Raw genomic sequence first — 13,561 nt, 5'->3', positions numbered from 1 at the left:
TTGAGCACAGAGAAACAATCAGCAGCTGATTCCTTTTTTACTTCATTGTGTCTGATGTTCTTGTCTTACAGTGCATTTCACTTTGGTGCACTTCACTGACATGTTATTTGTAAGAAGCAGACAGGGTTACATTAAAAAAACCTACTGTAACAAATAGAATATGTTTTAACAGTAAACCAGCTGTTTTTTGTGTTATTAACAGCACATTAGATACACTGAAGCAAAGCAGGACTTGGCTGCCATAAGGTGATACTTATATAAACTGGCACACTTAATTTATTAATTTGCTAATTGTCCAAAACAATCAAAACACAGGGTCACTGTCATTGGCATCAGTAAACACTCTGCCTCTGACTTGGAATGTTCTGAACTGTGAACCTGTGTTTCAGGTGACAGCCATCCTGAGCTGGATCGTGCGCTCATGGACCGATGTGGAGAACAACATAGTATCGGTGGAGAGGGTGAAAGAGTACGCCGACACTCCAAAAGAGGCAAGCATCTCCACATCAAGAACCTTCGCTTCCCTCAGGTCGTTGGAGAGCTAAAAACACACAAACACCAGGGAATGTGTTGGGTTGGATGTAACTTCTGCTTGTATCCAACCACACACATTCCCAGAGTTTCTTTTTTAGCACTTATTCAAATGTGTTGTTTAAAAACAACCTAGAGCCCATTTCTTATGTATGTGGACAGTAACAATAAAGTAAACAGTGGCACTTTTAGAGATATGTCCTATGCACATGTTAATACATAGTATGTGAAATAGCAATGGAAAAGAGGCTTCCCCAGCCACAAAATTAGCTGTGAGTGCTATGAATTATTTACTGATCTGAACCAATTCTGTTGTGGATAGACACTGTTTCATACATGATTTGCAACACATGAAGCCTTAATCTCCCATTGCTAATTTGAACCCCTGTAAAGCCTTTGTTGTTCTGACCAGCTGTTGTGTGGGTCTTGCAGGCAGAGTGGACCATTGAGAACAGCGCCCTCCCCGATGCCTGGCCACAGACAGGTACCATTGAGCTCCGAGGTTATGGACTACGGTACCGCAAAGGCCTGGACCTGGCTCTCAAGGGCATCTCTGTGCACATCCATGAGAGAGAGAAGGTCATTATCCACTAACACTGCAGACTGGGGGCATATGATGTACTGTTTAGAGCACTTCAGTCTGGACCTGGAGGTCATGGGTTCTGCTTATTGCAGAGTGATGCTTCATGATCTCCATAATGAGCGGAGCTACAACCTGGTGCTGACCCCACTTGTAGTAATCAGAAGACTTTGCTCTCCACAGCTACACACTGTGATTGATTCAGATTGATTCAGTAAATTAAGAACTGGTAGCCTCATTCACGTTGGGGTTCACAAAGCCTAACTCTCCCTTCATGAATAGTCAAAGCAAAGCAAATTAGTCATTCAGAATGAAACCTCTGACAAAAATGAGTTGTGAATTTTTTTCTGCACTCATTGTTTCCACCTGCTTTATTAAGGTTGGGATAGTGGGCAGGACCGGAGCTGGAAAATCTTCCCTGGCGCTCGGAATCTTCCGGATCTTGGAGGCTGCTAAAGGAGACATCTACATCGATGGGATCAATATCGCGGAGATCGGGCTTCACGACCTGCGGTCCCGCATCACCATCATCCCACAGGTAAGGCCGCTGTGGCAATGTGGGTAGGGAACTGGTTTTGGAACCAGAAGGTTGCAGAGTAGGGGTTAACCTCAATCATTTTGGGAAAAACAGCTGCTTGTGCAACCAGATAATATGTAAAATGTAAGCTATGGCAAACACCCAGGAAACGATGTCTTTGGTATAAATAATGTAAGATTATATAGCGTAAGAATGGAATATCTGGCATTGAAATCAGCACTTGGTGTGAGTTATGTGAAGGTACAGAATAGTGAACATGCAGCACTGTGTGAAAGGTGCTGTAGGGTATGGTATAGTTTGAGTCCCCACCAAGAGTGAGTGTGTAAGAAGGAAGGGGCGTGTCCTGACTGTCTCCGCCCCCCAGGACCCGGTGCTGTTCTCCGGTTCTCTGCGCATGAATCTGGACCCCTTCGACGCGTACTCAGACCAAGAGGTGTGGAGCGCCCTGGAACTCGCCCATCTGAAGAACTTTGTGTCGGGCCTGCCAGACAAACTGAACCACGAGTGTTCAGAGGGAGGGGAGAACCTCAGGTACAGCCCAACCCAGGCAGAGCCACGCCCGCTAGCTAAAGCACCACCCCACACTATGGCAAAGTTACTTATTTTCTACTATCTGTACAGTATTTCCAGATGTATTTAAGAAAGTCTGTACAGCGTGTTACGTTTTTTCCAAAGGACTCTCCTCTCACTGAATCCCCCATCCCTCCTTCTCTCTCTCCCTCACTTGCCGTCTGTCTTGTCCTGCAGTCTGGGTCAGCGCCAGCTGGTATGTTTGGCCCGTGCTCTGCTCCGGAAGACCAAGATCCTGGTTCTGGACGAGGCCACGGCCGCCGTGGACCTGGAGACGGACAACCTGATCCAGTCCACCATCCGCAGCCAGTTTGAGGACTGCACCGTGCTGACCATCGCCCACCGGCTCAACACCATCATGGACTACACCCGGTACGCCTCCCTCGTCATACTCTGTATGTCTGTACCACGCCTCAGCCTTCATATACCATGCTGCGGCTTTGCACTTTTTGCCATAGTGTGTGGTCTATACCCAGCGAGACTGCCATATACCACATATACACAGGAAGGTGATACTGCTACATACCACACAGACACAGGACAAGAGTCTGTGCCTTTGTGCTAATGCTTGGAGGCCTGTTGCAGTCCACTCTGTACAGTGCTTGTGAGGACAGTCTCAGATAGGCCTGACGACTGTGATACAGAGCCATGGTGTTTCACGTTTCCTGTGTCTTTTTACCATGGTTAATGGGACATTGTGTTGAGTGATGGCTTTGTGAACGTCTTGACATGTGCCAGTCCAAGCAGGACATGCTCAGAACAAAGCTCAGTCTAGCAAATACATAAAAAACAGATGAATAACCTCTTGCGTCTCTGTCCGCAGGGTCATTGTCATGGAGAGGGGTCACGTGATGGAGATGGACTCCCCCTCCCAACTCATCGCCCAGCGGGGTCGCTTCTTCTGGATGTGCCGAGAGGCTGGGCTGGCGTGAGCGGCCGTCCCGACGGTTGGAGGGCTTCAGGGGTGGGATGGGGGTGCAGGGTGGGGGAGAGACTGGGATGTCCCCCCACCTTTTAAAGAGGCCGGAGAGTGGTTCGTCCAAGGCGACCAAGCAGCCAGGACTCATGGGCGAGATGGAGAGGATGTCCACTTTTGCAACAAAACCCCCAAACGTTGAAGAGTCACAGCCAAATCCCCATTAGACCCCCCTGGCAAAGGGGGCGTCACTCGTATTAGGGGTAGGGCTTTACTATCCTCCAGGTTCATGTAGATGATTCAGTGAGGACTGTGACATCATCAGCACTGGAGGGACCAACTGGGGACAGCCATGTATCAGTTACTTTCCGGTCTGAGTGGCAACAATTCCAGAGACAGAGGTTGGCAATCTAAGGCCGAGGATTTGACAAGAAAGAACATGGCGTTACTGAAGCAATTTCCTGAAGCAGTTTCCGCCAATGTTTTAAAAGGAGTAAAGCACTTGAACTCGAACACCATCTCCACAGGCTTCACCTCAGAAAGCCTTGGGAGATGCACGACCCAGTCGGTCACCTCCATTCGGCTTCTGAGAAATGGTTTTACACTTTTTACGAGCAACATGAAGGGAGTGAAACTTTACATTGAGCCAAGGGACCGGCCTCAAAGAATTTCTTGGTATTTATCTGAGGCAAAGTAAATACAGGCCTGAAAGCTCGGCAGGCGAAGAATGGCTCACTTGAACACAGCACCACAGATGGCTGTTTACACTTGTGAGGGTGATATACTATAAATGTGCAGCTCTTGCACAAAATGCCAGGGATGACAGGAATGCAGAATCTGTCCAATAGAATTTCAGCCTCTAGCCTACCCCTACTCCCTTTTCTAGGCATTGTAACCCCCCATCAACGAGCAACTCTTATTTTCACATCTGTCAACAGATCAACAAGGTCTGAACAGTTGCTGAAAACAAAAACAAACCAAAAAACTGCCAAGGCCAACTCTGAAACATCTGGTCTTTCCCTTGTTTGGTTTCCAGTATCTCTGCTCAGACCTCCAAGCTATTTTTAACGAGCGGAAGCAAAGGGCAGAGATCCAAATGGGACTCCAAACAGGGCAAGGTTTGTACTTGCCTCTCTTGATTTGTAAAAGAAAAAAAAACACATTATAATGCTTTTATAAATCTAAAGGCTGTATTATGTTTTATATGTTTTTTTTTTATTAAGACCATTACTTTTTTGATTGACAATGCATTTTGTATGTACATTGTATGAGTATTTTAGAAAACAAAACTTGAATAAACCAATTAAAATTTTTTAATTGTTGTCCATTTTTATAATCATCTGAAGAGAATGTGCAGTGAAGAATGGGCTTTGGATTTATGTAGATTCCCAACCTTTGACATCCTTTACCTCATACTTCAAAAGTCCACAGCACACTTACCTCAGAGGAGTGCTTACAGAAATAAAATGCCATGAAGATAACAGAAGTGCTGCTTGGGTCCAGGGGTGCAGCCTAAATACAGGTGCTCTTTGGAAAGATGAGTTTATTGCAATAGATGAGACATAACAAAGGGCACTTTGCTTTGCACCTTAAGAAAAACTAAAAAAGGCCAGGTCAGTATGGATCCACCACGGTATTTTTTTGTACCTTCCTGCAAAAAAAGGCCTTTGGAAAGTTACTACTTTCCAAAGTGTTTGGAGTCAATGTGAGCACCTAAGCCTAAACCTAAACAGTAACCAATCACAACCCAGGACCAGACCCCCAACCCAGTGCTGGTGAGACCCAGCTTGAAAGGGTTTCATCCAGTGGTGAGAGAGTGATTGTTGATGAACCTCATAATGGGGAGTACCATCATGCACCACTGTCAAGTACAGTCTAAGGACTTTGCTTTCTGTGGCAAACAACCCCGATTGGTTCAAGTCAGCATCTTAAGTGGCCCTGCCCGTTTCAGAATTAACCAGGCCTCACTTACCCATTGCCGGATTTACCCAAATAAATAAGGCTCTGTTACACAGTGCCTGGACGCATTCGCACCATCAGTTCACCGCTGTTTTTTTAGTATGTTGCCATCTGCCTCAGAAGCTTGGGTGTACCAGCTGAAGCAGGCCACACAATCACGACAGAGCACATCCTCACACACTTAGCTTCTTCCTCCATGTTTGCTTCAGATTAAAAATCCTTATCCTGTTTTTTATTGGACTGTCACTTTGAATAATCACATTTCAAATTTGAGCTTAAATACTTCATTTTAAAGCACCCCATGTCTTTCTCCCGCTAAGTCGATGGCTTTGGGATTCCATTCATTTTCAACCACAAGACTACAGGTTCTGTAATCCGCTGACATACATAAAATTACACGCTGCAGGCAGTTCGCCTTCAGCCTTCCACTTACGATGCAATTTAATGTTTTTATTACATGGTATCAGTTCCTTCGCAGATGGAGTCCTCATTCACAGCTGTATCAAAACTGTCTGTCTGCCTAAAACCACTGCAACAGATGCTGGAACACACAGCCAAAGTTAAGTGCTGGTCTGCTGCAGCTGGAATGTATATATTTTGGTAATGTCCAAGACACTGCACAAAAAAGATATACATTTGGTCTGTGGGTGTTGAAAAGAAAGCTGCCTTTTATTGTTGAATTGCATCCATTCATGATGCTGTGTCCTCGTTTAAGAAACACAGAGGCACACGTTCACAGGATGTATTCCAAACAATATAAATGTAGTCTAAGCCCAAATCTAAGTGGAAAAATTCTAGAGACACAAGCATTTGAATTTGTTCAAAGTCAGGTGGTACAGTGTTACATTAAAAAAAATGGGCTGCAACATTCAGCTAAACACCTCTTTCTACTGAGGACATGCGTTGCACAATGAAATTGAGCAGCACTGCCCCCTACTGGAGCTGTGGTAATGGAGTAACGGTGCACAATGGAACTCATGTGATGCCTATGAGTCAATCGTCAAGGAGCAAAGTGTTGTGCACATAAAGAAACCCAAATGGACAACCTCAGATCTCCCCATGCAGCCCAATGGCATGGAGTACAGACACGAAATACAATGTAACAAAAATTCCATAATAATTTATTATGCTTCTTTTCACATCAGCATGTAAAATCTCCTGGTACGAAGTAAAGCACACTAAAAAAAAGGGTAAATGTACATAGAGGTAACAAATACAAATCAGCCATATTTACAATAATATAAATATGTAACAGTACTGGTATATGCGTTCATCAATGCTGCGTAACAAATCAAAGCAAAAACAAAAGCTGTCATCATCGTAATATTTATGAATGCAAAAATGGACTAATAAAAAATAATTGGACAAAAATGCCACTTGAGCAGCAGTGACTGGACAGTGGAGAGGACACTTTGTCAGCTCAAGTCATATTGCACTGGACAGAGAGGCAGACGCGCAGCTTGGAGTGGACCGAACCACTGATAGATAAACTTGTCAGACTGGATAAAGTGTGACGGAGACTCTCCTCCGTACACCACAGCAAAAATGCCTAAGTACAACTATAGTACAGTCTGACTTTCCTCATCCTCAGGGCCCATGTGATAGATTCCTACAATTTATAAGCGCAACACTGCCACTCTTCTCGCTGAACTGCTACAAAATCAGCTGCTCCTAAGACTAGCTATCAAATTCAAGACACCCTCCTTGAGTGTCACCACATTAAATTTGTTCTTTTTACTTTTTTCATAGTGCTGTTTCTTACCTTGTCTCAATAGTCATGGTTGCGATGGCTGTGACCTACACCATTAGTTGACCTTTCAGAATCACTTTCAGAGTTCACTGACCTATGAACACTGAGGGGGAAAAAACACTAAAAAATGAATCCACAAATATTTTTGTGTGGCCAATCAAACTGAAGACCCTTTCATAAAATAGAGAAAAATAGAGAAGAAAGAGCGGCCTTCCCACAATGCAGTGTACCAGACCAGTTTCTTTGCGAAAGTTTCTTGACCGACAGTCTGGGTTTTACTGTTGAACTCCGATGACTATGCCCATACAGCAGAGAGGAAGACTGTTCAGTAAGGGTTTAATAAACCTGTTTTTTTCCATGTTTGAACGGCATTTTACACAGTTTAGATGTGTGATCAGATCCAGGAGAAGGGCTGGGGATGAGAGGTGGTGAACACGAGATCATGGCGCCTTGTCCCGTCGAACCAGGCCTGGTCAGAAACAGTGCATCGCAGCCAGTACTGTCAGAAACTGAGCAGCGCACAGAACTGGGACTTAAACCGCGCTGTTAAACATTACGCTGTGACCTTTTTCCACCATTCTAAGCCTGTGTGTCCACACAGCCGGTACAGCTGAGAGGGGAATCACCGGGAAGGCTGCTCAGTGCGCTTTCTTAGGGCTGCAGTGGTTGTGGGCCTTTCACCTGGAGGTGCAGCAGAGGTCAAAGCCGGTTCCTAACATCATGGGCCGCTTTAAAGGTAGCGACCTATCAGAGCAGCATCAGTGACGTGAAACTTTCACACTGCAGGATTAGGAAATAAAGAAAAGAAGAAAAACAAACCAACCAACCAAAAACAGCAACACGCTCGGAGACGAGGGAAAGGGAGTGGCTGAACAGAAAGGGGCGCTCCCCAACTTGCTATGGAGTGCATTCAGCAGACTGAGAATGCTGGGGGATGGGCTGGGGGCGGGGTTATGTTTGACTCCACCCCCTTCCCCTTGTCACCTCTCATATAAAACTGCTGAATATTCTGGAGAAAGGGGGGAAATAGGGGAACAAAGAAAAAAAAAAACAACAGAAAAACAAAACAAAACGAAAAGCTCTTTGGCTCTGAATCCGAGTCACACAAGGCCTGAGTCTTTGGCCATCCTGTAGAAGATTCCTTTTTTGGCGATGAGGTCGGCCGGCGAATCGAATTCCGCCAACTGCCCTTTGTCCAGAACCAGAACCCTGCAGGGGGAGAAAAAGAGCCACTGAGAACCCTGACTGCCGCAGTTACTTCACTCTACACACCTGCTGCATGTAATTTCACGAAGTGTAAAGCCGCAGCATGGTACATGAAGGCTGAGGCGTGGTACAGACATACAGAGTATGACGAGGGAGGCGTACCGGGTGTAGTCCATGATGGTGTTGAGCCGGTGGGCGATGGTCAGCACGGTGCAGTCCTCAAACTGGCTGCGGATGGTGGACTGGATCAGGTTGTCCGTCTCCAGGTCCACAGCGGCCGTGGCCTCGTCCAGAACCAGGATCTTGGTCTTCCGGAGCAGAGCACGGGCCAAACATACCAGCTGGCGCTGACCCAGACTGCAGGACAAGACAGACGGCAAGTGAGGGAGAGAGAGAAGGAGGGATGGGGGATTCAGTGAGAGGAGAGTCCTTTGGAAAAAACGTAACATGCTGTACAGACTTTCTTAAATACATCTGGAAATACTGTACAGATAGTAGAAAATAAGTAACTTTGCCATAGTGTGGGGTGGTGCTTTAGCTAGAGGGCGTGGCTCTGCCTGGGTTGGGCTGTACCTGAGGTTCTCCCCTCCCTCTGAACACTCGTGGTTCAGTTTGTCTGGCAGGCCCGACACAAAGTTCTTCAGATGGGCGAGTTCCAGGGCGCTCCACACTTCCTGGTCTGAGTACGCGTCGAAGGGGTCCAGATTCATGCGTAGAGAACCGGAGAACAGCACCGGGTCCTGGGGGGCGGAGACAGTCAGGACACGCCCCTTCCTTCTTACACACCCACTGATAGAATGAAGGGTCACTATTGGGTCTCATGCTATACTATCTGTCACAGCACATTACTCACAGTGATACATCCACACAATCAAGTCTCATTATTACATACACATACACACACTGTATATCTTCTCCTGCAGTACTTTTAAACAATACAGAATGCTAATTACACCTGCAGCCACTCCTTTATTAGATAATATTAATGAATAATGTGAGATAACTGTAATAGTTCCATTATTGTTTACGTAGCAGATGTCTTTGAGAGCTGTGATTTGCAGAGCTTACGTGTCACAAAGGTAATGGCTAACACAGACCCTGAGAGCTGCAGGGTCTGCGATTGTGGCTCTCGGACCTCTTGATCCTGCTCTGAGGTCAGCTTGCCCTGCCCATGATCCAGACCCCTACTCATTCAGTGCGAGCTCCTGACACTGATCCAGGATCAGCCACTGCAGGACAGGCGTACCTGAGGGATGATGGTGATGCGGGAGCGCAGCTCGTGCAGCCCCAACCCGGCGACGTTGACGCCGTCGATGCAGATCTCGCCCTGGGCGGCCTCGATGATGCGAAACAGGCCCAGCGTCAGGGACGACTTCCCCGCCCCCGTCCTTCCCACAATCCCCACCTGCGGCACACACCCACGTCCAGAGTCAGAGGGGACTGGGTGCATCCTATTTGTCTACAACTTCTTTCAGCAAAGACACTCTACTTACTGAACAGATATTCAGCTCAGAAGGCCACAGATATTCTACTATCTAATGTAAATTTCTGTCTCTACTATTGCTCAAGACAAGCGCTTTGATTTGCTTTCATTAAGAAGCAGAAGGGAAGCAGTGAAAGATCCACAGCTAGCACAGCAATGAGGACAATGTCTGAACTTCCTGTTATCATCAGTAATCTCCTGCCCTGAGCCTTTAGAGGGCCCCTAGTGCTGTGCTTTTAACTGTGTATTAGCAATTCAACATAAAATGTTTACTTTAAAATGTGCATCTAACTGCAGCCTGAAATCAGCTGGAAATTTTCTGGTAAAAACTTGGTCTAAACTGAACCCCTAGCAAAACTGTTGTTAAACACACCAAGCACAGACCACATAGGCCAGGTATGCAGCCTTTATGTGGTTGATTTACAGACACTTACTTACAGCATGTCCAACTCCTTCCTTGGAAATGACTTTCTCACTGAACCACACTAGGAACAATACTTAAAGTAACTTGCTAAGCGAACAGCACACCAAAAGAAAGCACTGATTGGAGGAAAAGTGCATCACTCCCTGAGGTCATTGGAGTGACTCAGAGGCACCTGATCAGCCACTAGAGGGGGCTGATGAGTAGTGCATCAAGGAGACCCTGGCCCTCATCCCCTGCAGGAATGCAGCCAATTACATTCCACCGCTGCCAGCTTCTGGGCGACGATGGCTAATGACACAGCCCAGACTCAACCTGCAAAGACTCAGGCTTTAGGGCTCAGCCTGAGCTCTGACTGAGCAGCGAATCAGCCGATAGGGAGTGCAGTTTGCTCACTTTCATCACATGACCTCACCTAAAGTGCTAACGGCACTGAGACCCCGCTCACCTTTTCCCCGCCCTCGATGGTAACGGTGATGTTGCGGATGGCCAGCTCCAGGTCCTCCCGGTAGCGCAGGCCGAAGTTGCGGATCTCAATGTGGCCGGTGGTGGGCCAGCCCTGGGGGAGGGTGGAGTGCTCTAGCCGCCATTCCGCCTGCAAGAGCAACACTGCAGTCGCAACCCCAAGCCAAAAAAAACACTCCTCTCACTTCCACAACTGAGTCTGAAATGTCTGCTCAGCATTAGGACACATTCCTAATGTGTGTGTGGAGCTCCACCCTTTTCCTTCACTGACCTCCTTCTCAGTGTCTCCGTACTCCTTCACTCGCTCCACGGCAACAATGTTGGTCTCAAGCTCTGACGACATCCGTACTAACCAGTTCAGAGAGGCGGTGACCTGACCGGTGGGAAAAGAGGGATATTAAAGAACACACAGGGCAGCTTTCCCAAATTCCACTTCTGTAGCTCACCTTGGGTACTCACATGTTCAGCTGAATTTGATGTGAAATAGAAGTTTCATCATGAAATCTCTTAGAATTTCAAAATGAAACCCCAGGAAAAGTACTCAGTTGGACATACTGAGGCACGCGGCCCAGTCAATTACCCTTGCTAAGCTGCTTTGCAAGATGCATGAGATGGCGGCCTGAACACTTTTTTTCCTGGCAAAGCACAATCCTACGCTTGTTAAATCAAGGCTTTCTCATGAGCTTAAGGACAGCAGTGACCTGACCAGTGAGAGCAACCAAAGGCTTTAAACAAAGCTTTGAGTGGGGTCTCACCTGCAGGGCGTAGGATATGGACAACCCCATGATTCCTGGGCTCAGGCTGTCTCTGGCAACGACCGCGAACAGGGCGGCGAACATCACGATGCAGTTCCCCACAAACTCCAGCCGCACCGCCAGCCACCTGCAGACACGGCCAGACACACAGCCGCGGTCACGGTCAGCACCAGACCTACCGCTACTGCGGCCTACTGGCCACAATGTCCCCTCTTTAAAGGGCACATATGGCTGTTCTCTTAAACAGCTATAGTTTACCTTGCATGTACTATTTAACATTTACATGTGATTGAAGTAGTTGAAAATGGACCCCTGTCAAAGTGTTTAGCTAGACTTCATTATTTTTTTCATATATTTGTTTAGCACACACCTTTAGCTGGAGTGGCTTGTATAGCTCAAAATTTTACATGAATTTTACATTAAATTTAGCTGGCTGTTGCCTCATTGCATTAAGATAATGCAGATATTAATGCAGCTAGTACCTAACATGGCTTCTTAATCAGTACACCCTGACAGCATAGATTCCAGCCATGTCTATTCATACCCTCTCCCAGTGGGTTTACCCCCCCTCACAGAACCACCCTCGGCTGCCCCTTTAACTGCGTCCCGGTGCTCTCCGCCGCCACCTGTTGGCCACGATGCTGGGGTAGTAGGCTTTCTGGTTGCGGTCGACACGGTGCTCGCTCTCGCAGACGAAGCGGTCCTGTTCGCGGAAGGCCCGGATCACGCTGGTGCCCTGCAGCGTCTCGCTGAAGTGCGAGTAGACGGGCGAGCGGCTCACAGACTCCAGGCGCTTCAGCTGCCGGGACGAGGCCACGTAGAAGCGCTGGGGGGGGGGAGAGGTGCATTCAGCGCTGGAGATCTGCAAGCTTCCGCTCTTCCCAAAGCCCACCTGGCTGAACTAACCAGTAACCAACAGCAACTAACTGCTGCCACTTTACTGCCTTTTTTCCATCATCCATCATGCCTTTTTTATATTTTCTATAATAATGGTGTAATATCTGTTTATCTTTTAATCCAGAGAAGTGTTCTGTATTAATGCACCATGGCATGCTTGTTTGCCGTTGTCCTGTTACCTGTCCAGGGAATAAATAAAAAATCTAGCTTCACATCAGCTTCATAGCTAATTCAAGTGGCTGCCCCCTGCCCCTGTTCAATAAACAAAATCAGGAGACAAATGATACCTCTAACAATTTACTATATGAGTGACTGAAAACACATGGCAGGTAATGTTTTCCTGAATTGTAAAAACTCATTGCTTCTGAGCACTTGCATAAACTGATATACAGCAGCATGCAGGGAGTTGAGTAATGGAGAGAGCGCATATTTATTCTGTGATAAGAATCGAAATGTCTTCAGGGAATCTCAGCCTCTGAAACAAGGGCACTGTGGGTTGGAAGAAGTGGCCACCGGCCATCAGGAGGCATTTCCAAAACCCTCACATCTGTGGATCTCCTCAACCAGCAACAAATACCAGCAGGCTTGCTTCTACAGGAGGGCCTAGGACAGGCAAGGCCAACAAGGGCAGATAAAAGGGGGGGGGGGCAACAAGTGTGGAGCCAATGACATGAGCAACATTGGAGAAGAACCAATGAGGGCAGGGCCAAAGAAGGATTTGCCAGTGAGGAGGTGAGGGGCCTACCTGCACAAAGAAGTAGAACAGGCCAAGGGGTGGGATGATGACAGCCACCAGGGGCGTGGCCAGCAGGATGACCAGGCAGGAGCCCAGCACGTTGAACATGGAGCCCATGAACATCTTGATGATGCTGGGGATGACCGAGTCGATGGTGTCCGTCTCCTTGGCGAATCGGTTGACCAGGTTGCCGCTGGGCGTGCGCTCGAAGAAGGCCATGGGTGAGCGCAACACGTTGTACAGCATGGTCTGGTGCAGGTACCGGGAGGCCAGGATGCCCCCGAACGACACCGAGATGGAGTAGCAGAACACTGAGATTCCTGTCAGACGAGGAGAGAAGCTCAGAGAGCGCACATGCATCTGCGAACTGACCAACTCATTTCTCCTCATTTTACGTTGTCTATCACTGAAATGATGCTAAACAAGGAAACTAAGTCCAGGGGAAAGTGCCTGGATGAAGCCAAAATTCATACAGCCTAGTAAAGAACACTGCTTTAATGTGTACTTGGTACTTCCAACTTCTAAAAACAAATGCCAAGAGACCTGTGGTCATCATGGCAACAGATGATAATGTTCAACTGGAGATTCCAGAATGAAGGGTTCATACAGGGGTTGCTTAAATAAAACAAAACAAAAAACCAAACAAAGTTCCAGGGACAGTGTTATGTCAAACACTAACTTACTTCTCCCCCAAACAAACTAAACACGTGACTTCTCTCCACACAAACAAACTGACTGTCTTCTCCCCAAACAA

At 47.1% G+C, this 13,561-nt stretch overlaps 2 protein-coding genes across 3 annotated transcripts in view; one reads left to right on the top strand and one right to left on the bottom strand.

Annotated features, from left to right (window-relative positions):
* Positions 1 to 3,572, top strand: part of LOC118794199 (multidrug resistance-associated protein 1-like) — a 34,295-nt gene extending 30,723 nt beyond the window's left edge. The window contains exons 26-31 of the mRNA XM_036552401.1: positions 390 to 491; positions 964 to 1,110; positions 1,491 to 1,649; positions 2,014 to 2,180; positions 2,397 to 2,591; positions 3,043 to 3,572. Coding sequence (XP_036408294.1) covers positions 390 to 491; positions 964 to 1,110; positions 1,491 to 1,649; positions 2,014 to 2,180; positions 2,397 to 2,591; positions 3,043 to 3,151 — 879 coding nt within the window. The 3' untranslated portion in view covers positions 3,152 to 3,572. The remainder of the gene's footprint in view (positions 1 to 389; positions 492 to 963; positions 1,111 to 1,490; positions 1,650 to 2,013; positions 2,181 to 2,396; positions 2,592 to 3,042) is intronic.
* Positions 3,573 to 6,357: 2,785 nt separating this feature from the next.
* Positions 6,358 to 13,561, bottom strand: part of abcc1 (ATP-binding cassette, sub-family C (CFTR/MRP), member 1) — a 29,033-nt gene continuing 21,829 nt past the window's right edge. For both annotated transcript variants that reach the window (XM_036552399.1, XM_036552400.1), the window contains exons 23-31: positions 12,817 to 13,127; positions 11,801 to 12,000; positions 11,175 to 11,301; positions 10,691 to 10,792; positions 10,403 to 10,549; positions 9,297 to 9,455; positions 8,624 to 8,790; positions 8,213 to 8,407; positions 6,358 to 8,053 (exon numbers count right to left, since the gene is read on the bottom strand). In XM_036552399.1, coding sequence (XP_036408292.1) covers positions 7,945 to 8,053; positions 8,213 to 8,407; positions 8,624 to 8,790; positions 9,297 to 9,455; positions 10,403 to 10,549; positions 10,691 to 10,792; positions 11,175 to 11,301; positions 11,801 to 12,000; positions 12,817 to 13,127 — 1,517 coding nt within the window. In that variant the 3' untranslated portion in view covers positions 6,358 to 7,944. The remainder of the gene's footprint in view (positions 8,054 to 8,212; positions 8,408 to 8,623; positions 8,791 to 9,296; positions 9,456 to 10,402; positions 10,550 to 10,690; positions 10,793 to 11,174; positions 11,302 to 11,800; positions 12,001 to 12,816; positions 13,128 to 13,561) is intronic.

This window comes from Megalops cyprinoides, chromosome 19 (assembly GCF_013368585.1).
Source record: "Megalops cyprinoides isolate fMegCyp1 chromosome 19, fMegCyp1.pri, whole genome shotgun sequence".
Classification (NCBI taxonomy): domain Eukaryota; kingdom Metazoa; phylum Chordata; class Actinopteri; order Elopiformes; family Megalopidae; genus Megalops; species Megalops cyprinoides.
Note: the sequence above shows the minus strand (reverse complement) of the source record. Positions and strands in the feature narration are given on the sequence as shown.